This window comes from Anarhichas minor, unplaced genomic scaffold, assembly GCF_050575085.1.
Source record: "Anarhichas minor isolate MPS153535 unplaced genomic scaffold, ASM5057508v1 ptg000027l, whole genome shotgun sequence".
NCBI classification, from domain to species: Eukaryota; Metazoa; Chordata; class Actinopteri; order Perciformes; family Anarhichadidae; genus Anarhichas; species Anarhichas minor.
The window spans coordinates 18,844,417-18,868,405 of NW_027466473.1; the positions used below are offsets into that span (position 1 = coordinate 18,844,417).

General features: G+C 39.7%; 1 protein-coding gene across 1 annotated transcript in view; it reads left to right on the forward strand.

The window, feature by feature from the left end:
• The window catches only part of cadm1a (cell adhesion molecule 1a), a 330,300-nt gene that overhangs the window by 227,902 nt on the left and 78,409 nt on the right, over positions 1-23,989 (forward strand). Inside the window, exon 2 of the mRNA XM_076102623.1 lies at positions 4,022-4,039. Within this exon, the coding sequence (XP_075958738.1) occupies positions 4,022-4,039 (18 nt within the window). The remainder of the gene's footprint in view (positions 1-4,021; positions 4,040-23,989) is intronic.

Here is a 23,989-nt window from a genome sequence, read left to right on the forward strand (position 1 = left end):
TTGGTGGTGGAGGGAGGGTTCCCGGCCTTATGAGCAGGACAGCTACCAGCTCTCTAATCACCGGGTCTCAGAGACAGCCGGAGGTAAAGGGAGAGTGGATGGGTGAGCAACATCCAAGTAGGAAGGAGAGAAGGAAAATAGGCAAGGTTTATACCTCATAGATTACATCAAATGACAGCTGCTTCACAGAAGCAAATCCTTTTGGTGTGAAAAGACGAGTGCAGATGCTCTCCCACGGCACATTGTTGGTGATGAAATGTAGCGGCTTTGTGGTTTCATCGAAGCAACCACAGCTGGTGCCATGTTGAAAGCATCCTTAAGAAGAGGCTATATGCAAAAAGTCCTGAAGTCCTCCTCCGCATACTTTGTCTCCAGACTTTGTGCTTTGCTCATATTTCCAAAGTTGAATTGAATCTCTAAAATCCCAGAGAGTCAGACAGAATGACGGGAAGGTAGATTGATAGTGTACTTTTCTAATTGCTCATGCAGGCATGAGGAGATTACAAGGCCATATTCATTCAAAGAAAAGAGCAACACGTTCAGTCACGGTCTTACAACAGTGTTTTGGAGAAGGCAAATAAGATAATGTTTTTTGTTTTTTCTTCCATTTTGCCTTTGAAATTGTGAAGTATTACAGGTAAATTCAGCTTTATTCCCGTCTGGCAGCATATTTTGTAAACGCCTCGAGTTTGCAATACAATAAGGAAGTGCTACAGGCGGTAAATAATAGATTCATATTTTATCAAAAAGCTTTGATGCAGCCAGAATCCAGGTATGGTTGTAACCCCAGAGCTCATTGTGATAGAGCACATTGTGTTCCCTTCTCCACACTTGATTTACTGCCGTGACTGGTTTAAAAGAAAGACAATAGGATTGGTGCTATTGATAATTAGTTTTTAATGTGCCACACTCATCATGTCCAATTTCATGCCCCTTAGGCTGCTGATCACAGATTTAATCAACACATTATTGCTTGCTATACTTAAACTGACTAAAGGCAGGCTTCTTTCTCTCTCTGTGTGTGTGTGTGTGTATGCTGGGAGTGTACAGAAGACAGAGCGCGTGTTTGTGTGACCGTGGAGCGAGCAGGGGGAAGTTGTCAGCATGTGCATCCATCCCAGCAACGTCCTTCTTTGATAGACATTGAATGTGTGTTCCAAGCCATTAACCAAGAGCTACGTTTGAAGATGACGCGCTTGGAAGCGCGTTGTGTTGTGTCGAAGGAAGCCATTGTTATTATTGTGTTTCTATGTAGCGGAGAAGAGAGTGTCCAGGCCTCCCTCACCTGATGAATACAGATGAAAGCAGGGCTGTTATGTCCGTTCTTTTATTTTTTATATACCACTCTTATAACACCTGGGAGTTTTTTTTGTTTTTGTTGTTGTTACTATGTGAGGTTGGCTCATTCTTTTAAAAAGAACGTGTATCTTTGGTTTTATTATTATACAAATGCAAAAAGTCTTTCAGTAGAGGGACCAAATCAAATGCAACATTGTTTTAAATTCACAAGGGGTAAAGGTCATGTCCATTGCAGCATATCAATGTATTTAGATGCACTAGTAGTGCTATGACATTTCATTATTTATTTTTGCATTTATTAAAAAAAACATAGGTTTAGTGATTCATTATACAATACATTTATTTATATATCTTTTGTACTTTGGTTTTGTTTTAAAAAAAGATCTTTCTTGTTTAATTTTTGCTGACGATGATGATTTTTAACTCACTTACATTTTTGTTCTTGGCTGCTGCTGGTGTTGTGCTTGACAATGGCTTAACGAGTTGATTTCACAACAAAGAGACTATAATAAGTTGTCAGGCTTGTGAATGAGCATCGATGAAGAGAAAGAAGAGACAGAAAATCGGGAGCCAGTTCATCTCGAACTGCTCAGCTCCCTGGCTGTGAGTCGAATGTAGAGACAGAGACATCGTGAGGTAGTGGAGGCCTTCATTATATGCAGCTCAGGCCCTGGTGAAACCCTGGTTAATGTCCCTATCATCTCTGGAGTGGTCCAACGTCTAGCTCTCTGTCCAAATGACTCATGTTTAATGCATCTCTGCAGTCCTTGTCATTTAACCTCACCTCTGGAGGTTGTAGGTCGGGGTGGAATAGCGAAGGATCCCACAAGACCCATAAGGGGCAAAGCGACCGTGCAGTTATTCTTCACCCGTTCTCCATTTACTTAACATGGGGAGAGCTGCTCCATGGCTCATCTGTTGCTGTGTAATCTCCCCAAAGCAAACCCCCCTCTCCACATCACACTACATGAACCTGAACTCGCGGGTGGTCTGGGTTGACTGTGTGGCTCTCTGAGGCACTTTGTTACACTGCTTCCCGTGTGCTACGGCTGAATGCTTAAACAGGAGACAACTGATGCTATCCTGGGAGACTTTATGACTTACTCTTTAGTCTTCAGATGAGCACTCCAGTTTATAGCTTTGGTAAAAGCCTTTCAGGTACGATCGAAGGCTGCCAAACTCCATCAACCTTATTCTTTTTGGTTTTCTATGTTTTTTAATATTTTATATACGTATATATACAGTATATATATATATATATATATGTGTAAAAGGCCTGAAGGGATGGGCTATCAGTCTTGCTGGCTTGGCAGATTTTAGTGACTTTTGAAACTAGTGCTGTTTTTCAGTTGGTGAATTTTCAATAACTAGCTTGCTCTTGTTGGTTTCCCCAATGTTACCGGACCCGAGCTTTAAGCTTGCAGAGATACGTGTCCAAGCAAATAGGGAACAATTCAACAGGACACATCCTCATCATTGCTGTGTAACGGGATGTAAAAGAGCTTGATCTTCATGCTGCATTTTCCTCAGATTTTCACAGCTTACATGCAAAGACTACCTCCCTTTCACTCCTCGTCCCCCCCCCACACACCCACTTACACACACCCACTCAAACCCCCTGCCTCTCTGTCTTGCTTTGGATAATGGTAATTAGAACATCACCATGATTGAAATTTGGCAAAAGTTGAAGAGGAAATAGGTTTTCTAATCAAAAGCTGCCTCGTAGCTGGAATCCATGCTCACTTGGCTGAAAAATATTCGTCAACGATGGGGGCCTAAACGGATGCCAGATTGTATACTGAGGGTATGTCGGATTTCATACACATGCCCCAGTTTGAGCCTGTTTTAGCCACTTATTTATTTAAGTGTGTGCTTTGGTGTGATTTCTATGATGTTAGATGAGAAGATTGATAACACTGCCAAGTCTGTCACTTAATCTGAAGTCTGCAGTCAGCAGCTTGCTCAGAATAAAGACTGGAAGCAAGAAATAAAAATTAATTCCACCTACAGTACGAGCGCCGCTAAAGCTCACTGGTTAACATCTTTTATCTATTTTGTTTATCCCATACAAAAACCCATTTATAAAAGCGGAAAGTTGCGCTCGTATGGGGGTTCATGTGCTCGGCCGTCTCTTGGCTCGGAGCAGTGGCTTCCTGCTGGTTGCGTGGCAACCTCTCGCTGTTGCCTATGGTGTCACTTCCCACACATTTACTAACTTGAGCTGACTCCTTTCCTCTTTCATTCCGCCGATGCTTGAAAGACAATGGCAATGTTAATGTTGTTAATGTGTGCTATACAGTTGAGAGTCTTGGTGTATCACGATGCTAATTCAGTAGATGTGTGGCATGGAGCCAAATATAGATACTAGCACAAGATGACATCTTCACAGGAGTTGTAATCCGCAACATTTTGGTATTACCTAATAAAAAACAGATGGTTCAAAGCCCATTTGTAAATGAATGTGCCTTTGGAGTTAAAACCTGACACTTGAACTTCAAAAACTGTCCGTTTCTCAACTCACTTGTGGTGTTATAATGATTTTCCTTTTGCAGAGGGAAACAGCATGAATGACTTTTCTTTGCTTCTTATCTGACCATGAACCTTGATGCAATGGCAAATGTCAGGCAATTCAATTTAGATGGGGCTTCGAATGCTAACCTCCCTTTCTGTCCCCCCCCCCTCCCTTCTACCCTTCCCCATCTGTCCTTCTCTTCCAACACAGGAGCTGCCCAGGACCCAGGTAAGCCTAAATCACTTCTTCTATCCTTTCCCTCACCACATCCTCTCACCATGTTCTGTTTATTTTTAAAACATTCTTCCTCTCCGCATCTAGCGCTGGTGTATTGCGTACGACCAATCCACAACCTTCCACTTTCCGTTTCTCTCATTCTCTCACACATTTAGATTTCCATCAGCCTCTCGCATTTTTTCCACAAATATTTTGTGTATATACTTTTTTTGACCAATTGTAGTATGTATCTGCTTTTGTGTTGCTTGTCATTGCTGTGTCATGTTGATTAGCTATTCATTACTCATTATCTCGCAGGTTTCATTCCTGAGATGGATGTTGCCTTTTGAATCAAGATTTAAACGTTTTTGATAAACCTTATTCATTTTTAACATAAGTCCTTTTTGGTAGCTTTAGCTAAGTTTTGGCTGTCGACAGCCAATGATCAAGTTTCTGTTGACATTCTGCTCTGTTTGTTTGGACTTGCAGCAATCTGTTCATTGTGTTTGCTCACAGTGTCAATGCACTTATACATGTTGACATTGTCCTGTCCTGAGAGAAATATCTTTGAACCACACATTCTAAGAGATGTTATAGAATTGCAATATAAGAGTATGTACCTCTTTTGTCTCTTGCCATCAGTAGCTTTATTAACAAAAAACACATCCAAACGTCCCTCTCAGCTCCTCTGTCCACATGAATCACTGCATGTACTACATTGACACAAAGCAGCAAATGTTCATTGATTTAAAAATGACCAGTTTAAAATTGAATGTGTAATTCTAAATTATAAATGCTGTTTTTATAAACTAATTCATTTCAGTGCTTTTTACTTCAGTTAAACTCAAAACTTCCTGCATATGTTTGGTATTGGTATGTATTGGTTTGATGAACAGAACAAATATTGGAAGCAATTGAAATTGACCAGTGAGTAACACCCTGGTCTCCAAAACAATATGTTCCCATACGTCCCAATACTTTTTTAGAGAAAGATATTTTCACCAGATTATGTTTGTTTTAGACATATCACAAACACCATTCTCGTCAGTCCACGGAAGCCCAAGTCAAACAAACACAGGACTTGCACCAAGCAGGCTGCTATTCGTGTCTGGCATGCAACCAAAGATTAAAGCTACCTTATTCTAATCTACATCTGTAACTTCAAAAAAATAACAAACATACTTATTTTAAGCCTAAACATCAGGTGTCACTAAAAAGGTAATTGTGTTGCTGAAACTTTGTTGCATTATTGTTTTGTTTCAATTTACAATTTTAACAATTTGTTTAAAACTGTGAGCATAATCTGGGAGAAAATACATTCCCCTTGTAACATATACGAGAATGCAAACTAGGTGTATGGTAACGCAATTTTGTAGGAGACAGCGTTGTGAGTAACAACGCATTAAAAGGAGCAATTTGGGAAACAGGAAGACATCTAAGATCTAATATGATCAAATATAAAACTGTGAAAATGAGTAATGAAGCCCTGTCTCTAATACAAGCCTGTTCCACATAAAGGCCTGCTCCTTTCTGCAGTTGAGGTAAATATAAACCATTGCTGTGTTTTGAGAATTTACGGTAGATTACGTTTTGAATGATAAAAATTAACAATTAATCATAAAAACAAACATTATTTCCCTAGTCATAATTTGCTTCCGTAGCTGCCCTCACAAGAAGATAATTGTATGCTGTAAATCAAGTCTTGCCGCCTTCACTTCCCTTCTCCCCTGTCTCCCGTCGACCGAGCCTTTTAATCCAATTAGCAGGGCCAGGGACAGTTATTTATATGTACATGAATTAGAATTGAACAGTAGGACATCCTCCCCTGAGGCGGATTGGACGGAGCCCAGTCCTTCTCACAGGCCGGCCTTCGGTCACAAACCTATGCTGCTGCCGACAGGCAGTGGTGGTCTCTGCAGCCGATTGCCAACAAAGCAGCAACAGAAACTCACACCAACATGCGCTGCCAATGACAATCATCATCTCGTTTGACTTCAATGTGAAAACCGAATCAGTGCACGCGTTTCATCCTCTGCAGTGAAATACTTGGAAACATATTGTTTCATCTTTCCAATGTTATCTTTTCTAAAAATGTCAAGACTAAAAAAATATTTCACTCGTTCAAATTGATGCACTCGAATAAGTCTTCTCGGTGTTCAGGTTTGTCTTAGATGTGTCTTTCTATTGCATTCCATTGTGTTGGACTGAAACTGTAGATGTGCCAAATGAGTATGTAAGCTGCCAAATATGGCTCTCTTACCCTTTTGAACTATTTTCCAATGATTGCAGTACTTCAAAGTGTTGTGAATGTCACACTATTGGCAGCATAACCATTTCAAAAGGTTTTAAACACAATATGTTCGCAATCAACATTAACATTTCAAAACATGGATTTATTATTGATGCCCCTTTTAGTTCAGTCACGCAGATGTTGATGTTTACAGTTGTTTGTCGGCGGAGTTACTTAGCAAAATTCTACACGTAACATTTATAATGCAGGATTTAAAGAACTTAATAAAAGTCCCAGACTGCTTCTTATCAAACAAGTATTATTAGCTTTTGAATAATCTTCATTTATTTTCACTTTAGAATAAAAGTCCTAATTGTGTGTTCTCTAAGTGTACAATAAATACAACTGAAATAGAAAGTAATAAACAACTCGATAGAGATCAATTGAGACAAAACCCAAAGATAAAAACGCAACATTTCGAAGGTGCTTTATGAATGTGAAGCCAAAGTCAGACTTACATCTCACGTGTGATGAGAGTAAAATAATTGTGTTTTTCACAATTAATATTCGCATAATTCTCATGCCCGTTCAGTGAGCCCTTGTGACCTGTGTGTAAGCATCTACATTCACTTTGTATCCCCGCTCATTGATTCAGATTCACCCTTTATATTGTCACTGTATTTTCATTTTTTTCACAAGTGTGATTTAATGTCATTTTACATAAATTGTGAATTCTACAGGCTCCACAAATGAGTCCTATAGGTTCCTTCAGCTGTTCATTTTGTGTATGATAATTGGTAAATCATCTTCAAGCAATCGAGTCAACACATGGAAACTAGACTGATCAGCTGATCATTCTCTAGAAACAAGGTCCAAAACTGTTAAAGTTTACCTCAAAATCTAAAATGCATACTTCCCTCCGACCTGTTCAACTATTTATCAGTCTAGATTGTTTTGGTGTGGGTTGCCTTGTGTTGGAGATGCCAGCTGTACAGATGTCTGCCTTCTCTCGAATATTATAGAACCAGATGGCACTCGGCAAACTTCGGTTCTGAGAAGTGAAGGAAATGCTTTCATCTTAGAACTTTAAAACATTTCACTGTGTGTTTACACTTCATGAAAGTCAATTGTTGCATTTTAGATGCATAAAATTGTCCGATTAAGCATTTGGTTGTATTTAGAATCACCATCTCTTGTTAATTCTAGTTGCAGAAAAACAGGATGGTGATGGATTATTATGATTATTATTAGTATTATTATTATAGTGGTGGCAGTTATAGTAGCAGTAGGATCACCTGAGCATTAAATATATCTATTAGCCAGATTTAGAAACAGGTTATGTCCTTTACATTAACCCTACCTGCCGGATGGATTGTTACACAACCATCTGAAAAGCAGTGATTGGAAACTATTTGGGAAAAAGGGCAGGAGCTTTCAAAAAATACATGGCAGGTGATCGGATGAACCATCTGTCAATCGAACTCTTTTCGAAGCAGTCGGGAGAAGAGCGAAAAAGATCTTTTCCATCCAGAAAAGCCTTCAGTGCCGTCTTTCGCTCTTCTTTCATTGAAGAAATCCTCTCCAGTTCTGGTATAACTGATGCTATCGCAGCATCTACATCTTAGAAGCCGCCATTTGTTGTTTTGAACACCCATTTGCCACATTTTGTTGTTTCGCACACACCTAGGCCACGCCCGTAGGTGGCATTAGCGCCTCACAGGATGCTGATTGGTCACTGGCTGACACATACGTATTACTTGAAGCCTGACACGATGGATTTTGGTGCGATGTGTGATCTCGTGACATCGTGAGAATCCAGCTCATGTGCAAGCTCATAACATCACTTGAGTAAACCAGTTCCAAAAATGGACCATACTTGGAAGGAAAAAAAAATGGAGCAACCTAAATATATCTAAGTCAAAGGTCACAGTGCTTCCTTAGTTGACCTGCCATAACAGACAAGACTTCTCTCCTTCTGCGTGGGTGACTTGTGTGCTTGCTGTGTATGCCAATCAATAGAATGGAAGACGTGAGAGGATGGAGGTTGGCTGAGGGACGCAGCAGTTAAACACAAGGAGTCTTATCCATGTGTGCACAGAGAGAGGCGCACGCACACACACACAAGCAAACGCACACAGAGTACAGCTCAGATTAATGACTAAATCAATCACACGGATACAGTGTTTGCTTGTCATCCTGTATGCTTTTCTTTTATAACACAGGTTCAATTTCCCAGGCTACTGAAGCTCTATCAGCCTTTCCTCCGAATATGTATTCAGCAAGGTCATCTCTCACTGCACCAAGAAAATTTGCCAACCGCAGGATGTGTCTTTGCTATTGCAATGTCAATAGTCCCCAGTCCAATGCATTGCAATCTACATTTGTCAATACATGTGCCACTTAGAGCCACACCGTGAGCTGAGGATGCAGCTCGTTTATTAGCGAGACCTTGTTTTGACTCCTGCTCACTCGTAGATTTATGCAGGTAATGACAGATTATTATTTTTTTTAAATCTTATTGAAGATTTAAAAAAAATGGAAGCTCTCCAGTAATGAAATGGATAAATAAATAATAATAAAGTGCTATGTGATTTTCACTACTACAACTGGTCGGGGTCAATATTTTACTGTTTGCCAGTTTCTAATTTAGCAATGAAAAAAATGTGTCAATCAAAAGCTCCAATAGATTCTACAATCAATAAAAATCTAGAAGATGAGGAGGCTGCATGCTATAAAATAATACGATTGTAATTACACTTTACAGGCAGCGGAGAGGTTGGACTCCCTGCTCTTGTCATTAATGAGGGTGTACGCTCTGTCTGCGGAACTATAAAGAAAAAGTTGGAGGACATTATGAGAGTGCAAAAGGGCAAGTGTTTAAATGTAGATTTGTATTTATTCATTTATATAAATAAGGCTTTTCTCAGTGTCAACAAATTCCATAAAAAGACCAAAACCAACATCCGTCTGTTAATCCATCTCTCAATGCTTCCCAAGTAATGCAGACAAGGTATAATGATTGGATGTTTACATTTCCGTGAGTAGCTGCGACTTCAGTGTGTTACGCAATTATGTTATGGCGTGTTGCTCGGGACCCAACGAAGTGCAGTGTTGACAGTGAAGTTCTTTGTATAAACGGTTCTTATGAAAGCTGCAAGCAGCAACACCACAGGCCAAGCATTGGGCCCCGGGCACTGCACTAATGCTTCTAAAGAGAGGAAGTAAATAAGAGAAAGTGTACAGATTTCTCCTCAAGGCCGTCTGAGGCGATGCTCGTGTCAAGTGAAAAAGGAAGATGATTAATTATGCTTGAATTAAATCAGGTTTATAGGGGTTGTTAATCATAGTTTTGGATAATTTAACATCAAGCTTGATACATACAGTATGGGGTAGTATTAAATATTCATTCTTTGATTAGCAAACGTAATAATATGTAATTTCTCAATTTAGAGGGTCGCACGCAGTCATTTTGATAATGATGAAATTATTTGTCCTAATTAAATCGTCAGGAAATAATAAACGACTGTGTGCAGCCTTCACTTCGCCGGTATCCAGCAGCCAATCGGAGTGCAGCAGTCTTCCATATGAAGTCATCTCTGTCTGAAAAGAGAGTCCTAAGAACTTTGTTATCTTAAGTAAGTCGATAGAAATGTCAGGGACGCTATTAGAATGTTCCTACCTGTTTCCAAAAGAAGCCAAAGTTCACCAGCAATAGAAACAGGCTGAATGTGTTCACTACAGCACACTGTAATTAAACGCTGATAATATTCCTGACATTTGCACAGTATTCTACCACTGACTTGTGTAGTGTTTTTCGGCACCTAACTCCAAAAACCTGTGACCTGTTACCTGTGATGTAACTAAGAAATTCAAAAGTGTTCATATATATATGTGAGATTCCTGCAGCAGAATGGGAGCATTATGGCCACTGTGTTTCCAGGAGAAGTGGAACTAGACCAAAGAAGGCCCCAAGAGAAACACAAGATGGAGTAAATGTACTGTACCAACACATTCTCACTTAACTTATCAAATACCGAGGCTTCGTCACTGGACGTGTCAGGATACGCTCATCACTTGCATAGTGTCTCTTCGAGATAAACTTCTGTCTTCACAGGGTTAGGGTTAGGACAAGATCAGTTCTTCACATTTACTTGACTAACGACTGACTACTAGCTGATACTACGTCAGTTGCTCTGAGCATCTAATAATGACACGGGTGGGTTCACAGTCAGTTGAAAGCCCAGTGTGTCACATAAAGACGCTGAAGGGCGCCTCCGTGCGTCAGTATCAGACACCGAGGGGCACTGACCAAAGTGGCGGTATTTTACGAGTTGGGAGTGAGAACGGGTTGACTACATAGAAAGGAGCAGCGAAACAAACCTTTATTGATGGAGTATTGACTGTTTCTCACAGCTGCCTGCCAGGAACTATGGACAAAATCAGAAAACCCAACAGACTTCATCCCGATGTGTCTTAAACTGCAGCTTTTTAGAGCTGCTGAATCACCATTGCTTCAAATGGACATGAATACAATTATTATTTACATTTAATGTGAAAGGGGTCCATCATGGTGCTGACCCTGCAAAGAATTATCACAGATATTTCCAGCTCTACGGTACTTTTAAGCCTCTTTTAGCTCACTGTTACACAGTAACATCCCATAGTAACTTGTTAGTGCACTAATGACCATGTTGGTAGATTTTGATGGCACTGTTCCAGACCTCTGGCTTTATTGTTTATTCCTAAGTGGACCTTTAATAAATAATAGCCCACAGCCTATTCTGTTGCAGATGTTTATCCACATGTTGGATTGTGAATACCACAGTTCCTTTGATTTGCGTATCAAAAGTCTTACGATAGCCGATGAAGTTCGAAAACCTCTGTAATTGCAGTTACAGCTGGCGGTGCACTTATTTTAGTCAACAGGCATAACAGCGTCTAGATAAGTGTTTCAAGAGGGCATGTTTTCAACGAGCAGCACGCCCACTGACATTCTTCCCTCCATCATTAACATTGTCTCCTGAGACTGCCAAATGTCATTTTTTAAAGTTCATATTTTGCCAATCTGTAGTGGTACTAGAAGTGTATTATAGAGTTTACATTTATCCTGGTTAAAAGTTGAATATTTATTGATGTATGGTCAGAGCCATGAAGCATGCACGGCATAAGGAGGCTAGATGAGCTGAAAGTTTGCTAGTTAAGTACATTTTTATTTATACAGTATATATATATATATATATATAGCCTAATATCACAAATATGCCTCAAGGGGCTTAACATTTTGCTTTCACTTCAATTTCTCAGTCTTAGTCCATCACAGTCTCTCATTATCAATTATAAATGATTGTGAACCAATGTTTAATCCCTAGATTATACTTCTCATTTCAGTTATGACTTGTTAAGTACAGAGTGTTAATTTGTGACAAGTAACCCAAGCAGCGGGTAAGTTGTCACGCTGTGCATGCTAAATTGTTACATTATATTTTTCAATAAATAGCAACATGTAAAGCAGAGGCTTTCCACACTCAGTATGCATTTAAAAGTCTGAATCATTTAGATAGATATTCGAATACAAATAAAAATACAACCTTTGTAAGTTAATAAATAAACAAAGAGGCTTCCATGGGCAAGACAGAATAAGATACACGGAGACCAAACCACACTCTTTCTAGAAAAAGTGTAAATGAATAACAAATGACATTTTTCCGTTCCAATTCAAAACTTAATGCAACATGAATGAACCAAACTGACGAGCTCACCATTGTTTAAATGCTGCCACTGACATTTCCAACATTGCCAAATCTGAGTCATTAGCAGAGAAAACATTCTGACACAAATTAACTGCGAAGTCTGGAGCACAAGCCTCATGTGCCCATTTCCTGCATCTGATATACTTTCAACCAAATGATCACAATGTGATGATTTGCCCTGAAAGCACTGAGACAACTTGCCCCTGAGTGACGTTGTGTGCTATTGCTAGCTATGCCACAAGATAGCTCTCGTACAGCACTTTGGTTTGGATATCAAAATGTCTTCTTCTCTATTCTGTGCAAAATTAATATAATTAAACTTGAATACTTATCAAAGTTTTATCACATAAATAATGCAGTTTTTTAAAAAGAAAAAGAAAATTGCTCTCACGTCAGATTACAGTGATTTACACTGCATGTCAAGAGCAAAATGAACACACTTCAGAATGGTGAATGAGCACATGCAACTAATTTACTGTAGATTGCGCCCTCAGGTGTACAGCATACAACACCCTCTGTCCTTTGAGACACGTTTCAGATGTGGAAAAAACAACTCCCAATAGCCCTGTAATGGGGATAAATGGAAAGAGCCTCACGAAGAGCAACAGAAGAGGGATTCCCCACATATGATGGATAGATGTAATAGATGTGTGTACACAATGACCAACAAAATATAATTACAGTATAGATACTCCATATGACAAAAATGACGTAGAATTTGGAATGGATCCGGAAGGATGTGGGCAGCTTCCAGGTGTCAAGCCATGTGACTTCCTCTCCTCTCCACCCCCTCATGCAGAATTACACCGAATCATGTTTCTATCATGTCGCATACAGCGAATTAGTATTTGAGTGCTCGGAGAAAAAAAGACCACATCATTTGCTGTAGCTTCTACACCAAAAAGACAAAAAAAAAAGGCCTCACTGTGCGTGACCAGGGAAAAGCTTTAAATCTGTAGCAGCAGCAGGAAAATGTGCAGTTAGCACAAGCAGTATCCAAAATACAGCTGTAGGAGAGCGGATCAGTAAAGAGAGAGGCTGCACTGTGCTGTGTTACATGAAATGTACTGTAAGAAAAAGTACGTGGGCGTTACACAGGAGCTACAGAAGAGTGCAAGCTGGGAATGAAGAAAAAATGTCTGTGGACTTTTGAGTAAGGCCAACCTCAAAATCCCTCCTCTTATATACCGCGGCTATTTTATGGCTGTGTCCCAAATTGTGGGCAGCCTCTGAAGCGTAATCCACACTGGCACGGAGTCTACTTTTTGTCCATTGCATTTTTAATATTCGTCAGTTTGGTAAAGTCAGTTTGTCAGCCTGCTCTAAGGTTCGGATCAGTGCTTCATTAGTGTTGAAACGCCTCTGACATCTCCAGTCTGGTGTGAATGCGAGGTACAGTCTATAAAAGTGTGCCTCCTCCCCAAACGAGATGGTCGAACCTCACAGATGTTACACACAGTGCACTCCTCATATCGACTCATGGAGTCAAAAATGTCCAATTATATCACCAAGTGGATGCCGGCAAACGGTCAACAACAAATAGTAAACTCAGTGTCCATGTACAGTACGGAGTTAATGGTAAAAGCATCCACATAACTTCCATTTATCTCCAATAAACCGATTGATTAGTGACATATCTGCAGCTACCAAGCTAAGAAGATGTTAAACATATGTGTATGTATATAAATAAATACTTGAGTAATTACAAATATTCAACTAACTGAAAGGACAGTACAAATATCACACATTTCTTTTCTTTTTTTTAATTCATTTGAATTATTCAACGAAACTGAATTTCTTCAATAGCATTTTCAAGTAATCACACATCTTATTAGTCATATCTTTGCGTCACTAGATGGCTGTCAGGTGCTGTTTGTTTGACAGACCTATTGCATTGCTGGGCTAACTCTTCGACAGAACACCTTCGTCATCAGTTGTTTGTCACCTGTCGTTGCCCCAGAGGAGTAAACCTGCTTCGCCCTGCATGAGTCAGGAGATGATGGTGAGATATCCCCTCACTGCCTTTTATCACGCTGTTCTGCAGCTGCCTGACTCAACATAATATCCACACGACTCGCAACACTTTTAAAAGGGTTGAGTCGGGATGCACAGTAGCCCTACAAGAGTTTTCCCACCTGCACTCCTTGTTTTTCTTCAGTTGGAGCATTGTGTGCACTTATCAAAGAGGTGAATGCCTCACTTGAAGAACATCTTCGATACTTACATGATTTCAGTTCGGTAAGTTGGAGCCGGACTTGCTCACCTGTGAAATGAGCCCCGTTTTTAAGGAAAGAATTAAAGTGTCCGGATCCATTACAGATTTTATAATCTGCCAGAAACACACCAAGCAGTTAAGCTAACTGATCTTGCTGAAATTCATATACCATTTGATGTGCCATAAAAAGTATTGATAAATGAGTCATAACCCTTTAAGAAGTTGTACATAAAACATCTATAAACATTACATACTGTAGACAGATGAACAGATATATGTAACACTTTGTCAATTGTTAATATTTGGTTTGTAAACTGTCTATAAAGATTACCTGGATAGCTTTCATAAAGTTGGATCTGATGTTTATAATACCTCATTAAATGGTTAATAAAGAAAGTAAAGCATATATATAGATTATTAAGATAGATATTTGATACTTTGTCAATGATTAACGATTGGTTTCTAGTCCATCTGTCTCTGTAATGTTTATAGATGTTTTACCAACAATTTCCTAAAGGTTTACAAATCATATCAAACACTTAATATGGTACAAAGGATGTCATAATGTATGGAACAATACACTGTTATACTGTGATCAGAATGTGATTATCATCTCTTATCAGCTGATAAAATATATCATTTATAAACTAATTATTTTCATATTAAACTAATGATAAAATAACAACCAATTATAGCATTATCAATGAGAAGTAAACATTATTGATTACGATTTCATTTTTTGCTAACAGGGAAATAACTATTAATTAAAGTGTAATTAACTATCCGTTACCTATTTATTGATGATGGTTATTATGAAGTGCTTTCCTCTGAACTTGTTTAATATTTGTGAGTTGCAGACAGGTTGATGCTCAAAGGAGACACTAATGAATCTTGATATGGTAGAGGACAGAAGGATGCTGCAGTGCCCTCTACCTCCCTCCCCTGTTCTCTAATTCTCTCTCTCTCTCTCTCTCTCTCTCTCTCTCCTTCACCGCCCCATTCGACCCGGGTAAAAGCTCTCAGCTCACTTTTGTTTATCTGGCAAGTGATGTCGAAGCACCACCCCCCCCTCTTCTCAAAGCTCTCCCGCTCTGTCTTTCTTCCCTGAAAGATATTTCCAAATGAGTGAGCCCAGACCACAGCTGCCTCTCTGACGCATTAATCACTTGGCTGCCGCCCCCTCCACTCTTACGTACACACTGCGCTCACAGACACACACACACACACACTCTAACTCATGGATAACCTGGTTTGACTCGCACAAGTAAAGGCATGCACCGCCACTGTGTAGTCTAAGCACATGTCAAAGCACACAATTTGAGCAGGTAGAGAGAGAGAGAACTCCGCAGGATGATACACGCTCACATGAAGCATCCGCCCACCACTCAAGTGATCTTGACTCTTTATACTACACCAACTCCCCCCCCCCCCCCTCTCCATCCAGCCATGGCTCCCACATGACCCTCCATTTTCCTCATCATTAGCGACACCAGCCAGCAGCCGCATTCCATCCGTCCCTCCCTCCTACCCTTCCTGCCTCCCTCGCCGCTCCTCTGTTTACTTCTCGATCTCTTTATTTGAATCCGGGCACAATACCTCCCCTGTCTCCTCTGAGCAAAGAGGCGGGAGGACAGTGAGGTGGAGAGGGGAAGAGAAGGGAGGAAAGCCTGCTTTAGATGCTAATTTGTAGGAGATCATATGTAAAGTGATGCACCTGGTTTATGTAACTGCCCTGTTGAGTGGAGATGAGTGGAGGATGTTAGACAGCCTGACGGCGAAACATAGCTTGATAAGGCCAAGTCATCGTATCAGGACTAATGACATTAACTTTCAGAAACACTTATATATATATATATATATATATATATATATATATATATATATATATTAGTGCATTATTGCAGCTGTAAGTGTTTCTGGAGAGAGAGAGAGGGAGAGGGAGAGAGAGAGCGAGAGACTTCCCTTCCCTGTGCACTTCCCTAACATCAGATATTCAAATATACCTCAGGCGAGCTAGATTTGGTGAATGCCAAATTCGAAAGGCGATCGCTGTCAAATACGTAAATGCCGACACACAGACGGGGAGACGGTGTTCGACACAACATAGTATCTTCGGTGTTCTATCCCCCAAAAAGGGGTGCGACCGTGACGTTTTGCGTGGTAACCGTCTGTGCCAGTCTGATGTGTGCAGATTTTGATGCCCAACAGACTCCTCATGTATGGCTGAGTCTCTCCGATGTTTCCTCTAACAGAGAAAACAAATGCCGAAACTATAGCTGCAGATTGCGAGCCATTCATGGAGCCCTCTGCTGCCATCTTGATGCGCACTGCTCTTTCAACGGTCAACCTAGCGCAAGCAGCAGGAAAACCATGTTAAACAAAACATATTTTTACATACCTAAATCTTGTCTGAAGGGGAACTGAAAACTTCACTTTAAACAATTTTGACCAGTCAAAATGGTCAGAATAACCCATCAAGGTTTTCTGATCGGCTTTTCAAGTTGAACTTGAAGATCGCTCTGTGCCGTGAGTGGACGGAGATGATAGCTGACTTACTTTCCGGAGTGGTATATGTGGAGCTGTTCCTAGAGGACCACTGTATTCGGTATCATCTAGTGGTGACATTGCGGATTGACACCAACCTCTCCGCTCATGGGTATTGGAGTAATTCAGTGGCCTTCACGTAACGAAAAAGCGTCAAATGCTTTGAGAGATAAATGAGAGATATGAAGGTTCATCCTAAACTAACGAAAACTAAACAAAATTGTTGTCATGTGCTTATGCACTCATGAAAACATATTTATTTTCTACCAATAGATCCCGGAAATTATAAACACTGGCCCTTTAAAGTGCAGCTAATTTATGTTAAGAGTCACCAGTGAAATGATCATGACATTTACCCACTGCATCAGGAGACTTCATGCAAAGCTTTCTGAGCTGCAGTTGTGCTTTCTGTATTTCAAACAGCATGTGCTCTAGATGTTAAGTGGCTTTTGGTGAGCCAGAGAGCATGTAAACGAATATCAAGCTTAAGCAGCATCAGCTGACATTTCATGGAAAATATAACACACTAAAATACATTAGTTAGAGATCACATCGATTTCTCTGAATATTTGTGGATCCCAATGGATGAATCTCAAATGTATTCTGGGACCCTTGACCTCTCATTCATCTAGTGCCACTAGGATGTAATTTCTTCTTTAAAAAAATATAAGTGGCCGTTTGTTGTGAACCGAGCACATTCAAGTTCCCAAGGTGATGAACCTTAACCTGGTTCTAAACATCTGAATCCACTCCCTCATCTCCAATTTGCTCCTTGAATCAAGTGAGTCCAGCATTTTTTCATCAAAGCTTTATATGCAAGATTAAGAACAGGGGCATCTTATTAGATGACAGGAAAATGTACAGCTTTACTTAGTCCACTTACAGAAATAATAACTCTTAAATCAAGATTTTTCTTATTTCTCGGGTTGCAAAATGTTAACTGCTTCTATTAAAGGTTATATGTAGACTGGAAATGACTGTGGCAGGACAGATTTAGGTCACTCACTTCTAGTTGGCGAGGGTAAAAGAAAACAACACGACCCCCTAAAATGCAGAAATTGGCTACCTGAGACGTTACCTCTTTGGAGCCCTAGTTTGCTGTTGAATGCGTCCAATAGTTGAGAGTTGTCAGTTGTAGTGAACATTGCAGCCTCTAGGGAACGCTAGCGAGGCGCTTTAACTTTAGTTTAGATGTAATCTGTGTTGAATTCCTCCTAGCATCCATTCAGTTAAATCTTTGGAACAACACTCTGAAATCAATTTTGGAACAGCTGTCGCATATTTATCAATAATTACTCTATAATCGCCTTTCTTTCTTCTCCAAAGACTAATTTACATTATAGTAACACTGGACTTAACTGACATGCTTATTTTGACTCCAGGCATTGCAGCTTCCCGTATCTAATGAGATTATTTCCATGAAGCAGCAATGCTTGAAATACATTTTTGTACAACTTGCAGTACCTGCTCTTAAATAGCTGCAAGATTGGCTGGAGAAAACACAAAACAAACATGCAGCATAAAGTGGTTAGACATATGGTTTAACATACAAATGAATAGATGAATGGGATTGCTGGTTTTCCATATTTTATTTCATATTATTATAAACAAACCAAAACATTGCAGCACACTGACAGCCGTGAAATCCTCCTCCTTTTATATTTACTGGCATTGTCGAAATTTGCTTTGCACCCATTAGGCCCAGCGAGAGATAAAGGCTTTTTGTGCAGCATACAGCAGCAGTGGTAGCGCAAAAGCCACTTACATGCTCGCTGCAAGCATGTAACACCCTATAAAGCTCTTCACACCCTGTTCTTACATAATGTGTCACAAATCCACCGAGCATTGGTGGGAGAGGTACAGTGTGTGTGTGTGTGTGTGTGTGTGTGTGTGTGTGTGTCTAGGGGTGGGGTTTCTGGAATAGAGCTGTGGGAAGTATTTAGTATCATTGCTGATGCTTAAATAAACGTTAGTTACAACAGTGCAAAGTTATTATATTTAAAGTCAAACAATTAGCCGGACTTTAGGTGTGGCAATGTCGGTTAGCTGGGCCACCGCTTCGGTCCAAACTGTAATATCTCCACAACTATGATGCTGCATTGTTTTTGAGGCTATGAGGTCTCAAGTTCTATTTGTGGCAGAGAGAATATACATTTCGAGCTGTATATATAACTACCATAACGGTGTTCCATCTGGACCTCTAGGCGCTGTGTATTTCTATGACACTTTTAAGCAGTTTATTAGCAATTCAGTCAGATGCATTATCTTACATTTGAAGGAATCTCAGAGGGGGGTTTCTGCAACCACCAGCTTTAGCTTTGGTCTATTATGGATTATGTGGTTGAATAATGCAATGTCAGACTAGAAAAGAGGATTGGCACTAAAAAAAGAATCTTCATTACAACTTTAGAGCAACAAACATTGGCAGATGTTTGATGGATGTGTAGCTTATTTCAAAAGATGACTCTTTGAAGGTGCTTCACATGTATTATTGAATATAGTGGAAAGAGTCATTTGTTAATTCACTCCCTTGAAGTCTCAATTCCTTCATGTCAGAGGGTTACAGAAGCACACTGCTGCCACCACGGGAAAAGATGTATTCACAATTGTACATATTAATCATTATAAGTAAAAAATGTTTTTATATTAAAAGAAATTCATAAAGACACATTTTAGAAAAAACCTTGGATTGTGAATTGGTTTATGTTTAACTGGGCACTGGAAATAAAAACATGATGTAACACATCAAACAAACCCTTTAAAACTTCAAGGCCACGCCAATGTGAAAATGTTCAATCTGTAATGGCTCCATTGTTGTTAGCATTAATTCACTCCGCTCAGGATTATGAATTTGAAAAAGCAAAAAAAAAAAGCTGTTTATTTTCAGTTAATGACAAAATGCTAAACAGTCATTGTATGATGCATTGTAATGTGGCACCCACCAGGGCTCTATAAAACCATTCACTGCTCAGTAAAACTCCTCACATTATAAAATCCACAAAACATCAATAATGGAACAATACAAATTTGTGAGCACCTCTGTAGTTACTCAACAAAACGTATAAATTGTTAACAGGTAAAAGCTGCAGCAAAAAAAAGTAATGGAGAACAGATGAAATGCTTCGTTGAGTTCTGCAGTTATGTGCACCATTTGCACACACAAATGTAAGCTGCAATGTCTTATCTTTGGACTCTGACTGAATCTTTTTTATTTTTATAGCAACACATAAAACATGTAAGTTTCTTTTAAGACGCACATAGCTATTCATCTGGTTATAATCTCATTTTGGAGAACACTCTTGGCAGAGCTGGGTAGCCTTTGACAGTACTAGCATGCTATGTCTCTGCTGTATGTTACAACAAGCCACTAGAGACACAGTCAGAAACGTATTGTGGAGTCTGGTCACGAAACTGACCAATGGGATCCTATACCACAAATTCTGTGTGTCATATTTCTGAGCTTCCTTCTGAACAGTCCACACACACACACACAGTTGAAATGATCTGTCTCCTTCAAATCCTCAACGAGAGGGATTCTGCTGTTTGAAGTGGTCAGGCCATACAAGGATCTTGACCTTTTCTCGGCTGCCTCTAGCTGTCACAGCATTCACATGGCAAGCAGCTTGTTTCAAGGGTTGTTCTGTTCTCAGAGACTGTGGTTGACGTTGACAGGTTCCAGTCATCTAAGGCATCAAACTAATTTTAAAAAGCAAGTCATGGATTTCTGCTTTGGTTTACACGTAGGATAATTGTTGTGCATTTCGTCTCGGGTCTTCTAGTGCTAGGTCTGGCCATCGGTTCTCTCAGTTATAATATTAGAAGTGCTGAGATCTGAGAACACGGCAACAAAACTACGACAAGCTCGGTTGGTCAAAGATAAACCAGGAAATTGTTCCGTGAACCGTCTCACATGCAAGTCTCACCTTCAACTCGTCAAATACAGCAGCTTGGTCACTGCCCCTCGGCATTTGATTCCGATGCACGGAGGCACCCTTTAGCGTCTGTCTAGTTGTGTGTGTGTAAGCATGTCTCCTCGTGTTTAGACACAACTATAACTGTATAATTTAAAAACCACAATCACAAGCAGCAGTCACGAGCTGGCTGCGAAGGTCCGTCGAGCACGATCCTTTTCTAACCCCTGAGAATGTGTTTAAACGGTGATGGATGTTTACAATAGATCATTTGAGTGATCATTTTACCGTTCACTTTTGTTTTTTCTTGCAAATAAGTTTGACAAAGCTGCTGTTTTGTTGTATAATTTGATCGCCTGACCGCTCGTGTTTGTTGTCCTGTTGGACATATTTTTAGCAATGTGAGCACAATTTCCAGATCAACTGCATCATTACGTTGCATGGCCTGTAGCCATTATTGTGGAAAAGAATCCTCCTGGTATTTAATAACGCTGTACTTGCAGACTTGTCCAGAAAGATCACTCAGGAATCAACTATTTGCAGTCAACACAGAGACACACAATCAGACTTGCTCAAACACATCCGTGAAATCATGCAATCAGACCGGACTGACGCCAATCAGACATTGGTAAAACCACAGTCACTCTCACACACACACACCCGTACACACATAGACACTCTGGCAAAGATTTGTTTTTATGTCAGCAGGAGCCATACCATCAAAAGAGGAGAAAATGATTGTATGCTGTTCAATGCACTCCTTGAAATGTCAAAATGAAATTAATGTCTCTCGATTGGTTGTGAAGATCATAAGCGGTGCACGCAAATGTTAAGTACAACAATTAAAGAAACACTATACTACATAAGATTACAGAATGTTGCATCATGTTTTTGATTGAGACCGTATGAATAAATGTATGTCTACCAGTAGAACTTATAAAAAATGCAATACTAGTGCTATTACGACTAATAACACCACAGGGAGACACATTGACAGACTGATGCCCAGATTAATATTTAATATTTTCAGCAACCCCTTTATCCTTCAATCCTGTGAGCGAGTGATTTGTGATCAACAAAACAAAATCTACAAATAAAATTGATGTCAGTTCGACAGTGGGTTTGATTTGCTGATGGAAATCTTTGTCACTGTCATGATGGCCATCTGTGTGACCTAACTTATTATGCATACATTTTTTATTGAATCAAATGGGAGCATGCCGCTGTTAGCCGAGGCAAATGGAACATGGCGTTTCTTTCCTTCCATTTCAGCCTGAGTGAATTTGGGCCTCAGGCTAGCTTTGTACGGTGCGGTGTAGAGTGTGTCATTGTCTGACAACTTTAATCTGGGATTGGCTGCTTCAACTTTTTCATATGGATGGCCAAAGGCTGAAATCCCTCCCTCCCTTTAAGTGCCATAGGACAAATATGTTACTGGCCATTGTTAAAATAAGTTGGAAATACCAAAGAGGCATGACACCGGCTAAAACTTAAAAAGTACACTTTGTCAATTTTAACCGTATCTATTTGTATTTGTCAAGAAATACCTTTAAAGGCCCAAAGCATTAAATTGCTCAATATTTGCCTCATTTGAAAACTACATTTACAACCACGAATCCAGCACTTGGGAAAATTGATAGCAAGAAACACACCTATTTTATATTTTTGTTCCTGATTAGCCTATATTCAAGAACAATTTATATTTTGTTATCTATACTACTGAGAGTTTAAGCATTACTGGACATTATTTTTACAATTTTCTTCCCGTTTTTTAGACATCATGTACTTTATTATGTTTAGATTTAGATTTAGAGTCACTTCAAAACTACAATTTTGTAGAATCCAGGAAAGCACTTGGAGTGTATTTCAACAGTTTTTAAAAGTCCCTGCAAGCTGGGTCATGATTCTATTAACAGACTAACAGTTCCTTCATATTTACTCTCTCATGTTATTCCAAAATGAACAATGACGAGTCTGGATGTGAAAACTCATGTAAAGTGTGCTTTGGAAAACGGTTTTGTCATTGTCAGTGAACAATAACTCTCCAGCAATTAGGCTATCTCATAATCACATCATATTTCCCCGCAGCTGCTCTGGTTTTGTCTGTTTGAATTGGAGGCCAATAAGGCATCGACATATTCCTGTTCTTCACCGCACAGTTTAGAGTTTCCTGGTCTAGATTGATGCAGAGTATAGTAATATGTCCACCCTCGAGGTAGTATATTGCTTGGGAGATTGGAAAGATGTGCACTTCAAAGCTTTGCTGAATGAGTGACAGAGCTCTCCCGTGGGGACCCTGACTTATTGGCATTGAAATACTGTACACCAGATGTTCTACTTCCCTCAACCGTTTCCTCAGACTAATGTTCAACTGTCAGTCGCTTCATCTGTCCAGTGGACAAATGGATGGCGACAGTCCCTTCGTGTGTGTGTAAATGCAGAAGCTCGTTTATGACGAGAAAAGGCAAATTGAACATTTGGAGAAAATGCACTAAGACTAGCAATTGTACAATACTCCCACCAACATCTCTGATGTGTCATTATCATAATGTCTATTTCAGTAATATGAGTTTATCTTCTACTGTTCTCATACCGATGTGCAGCACTGTCAGCTGCGACTAAATGTGTCTCAGTGAAAGCTTCAATGTGAGTGTTTTGTTTGAAGGGAGTGTATTGTTAGTTTTGTCCCCCTGCCCCTCAGTTGGTAAACTTGATGCACCAACACTTGTCACACGTCTCGATGGGCTGTCTCTCACGAAAAGGCTTATAAGCAGCTCCATAAAGCCCTCACAGGTTTTCCAAGAAGCACACAGGGAATGTCGCCATTTGCATTTAAAAAACGTTGACACAGAGCTTCACCTTGTGTTTGTCAGTTTTCTGGCGCTCATGAAATATTCATTCTGTGATCACAAAGAAATATTTGGACATTATTTTGAATCGAGAACTATATTCATATGATCGTGGTTGTGACAGTTTGCTATGTCAAGAACATGTCTATAGCATATCGGATCATTGAAGGTACCCGGTGTAGTTTACTTGTTTCTCAGTGAAACATAATGTTCGTCCTCGTGCACACGAAGTACAAATAATGACCATAAACAGCACAAATTTGTTGATCACGATCATTATCCACAAGTTAAATTACCCTTATCATGTTCAGTCTACAGTATGAAGTATAATTTGATAAAACAAAATTGCGTAATTACCAATAATTGTTTATATTCTTACCTAATAATTATGTACAGCTTTAATTCTGCAGTCATTTTATTTTATTATGTTTACACTACCTCATAATAAAAGAAGTAAGAAATG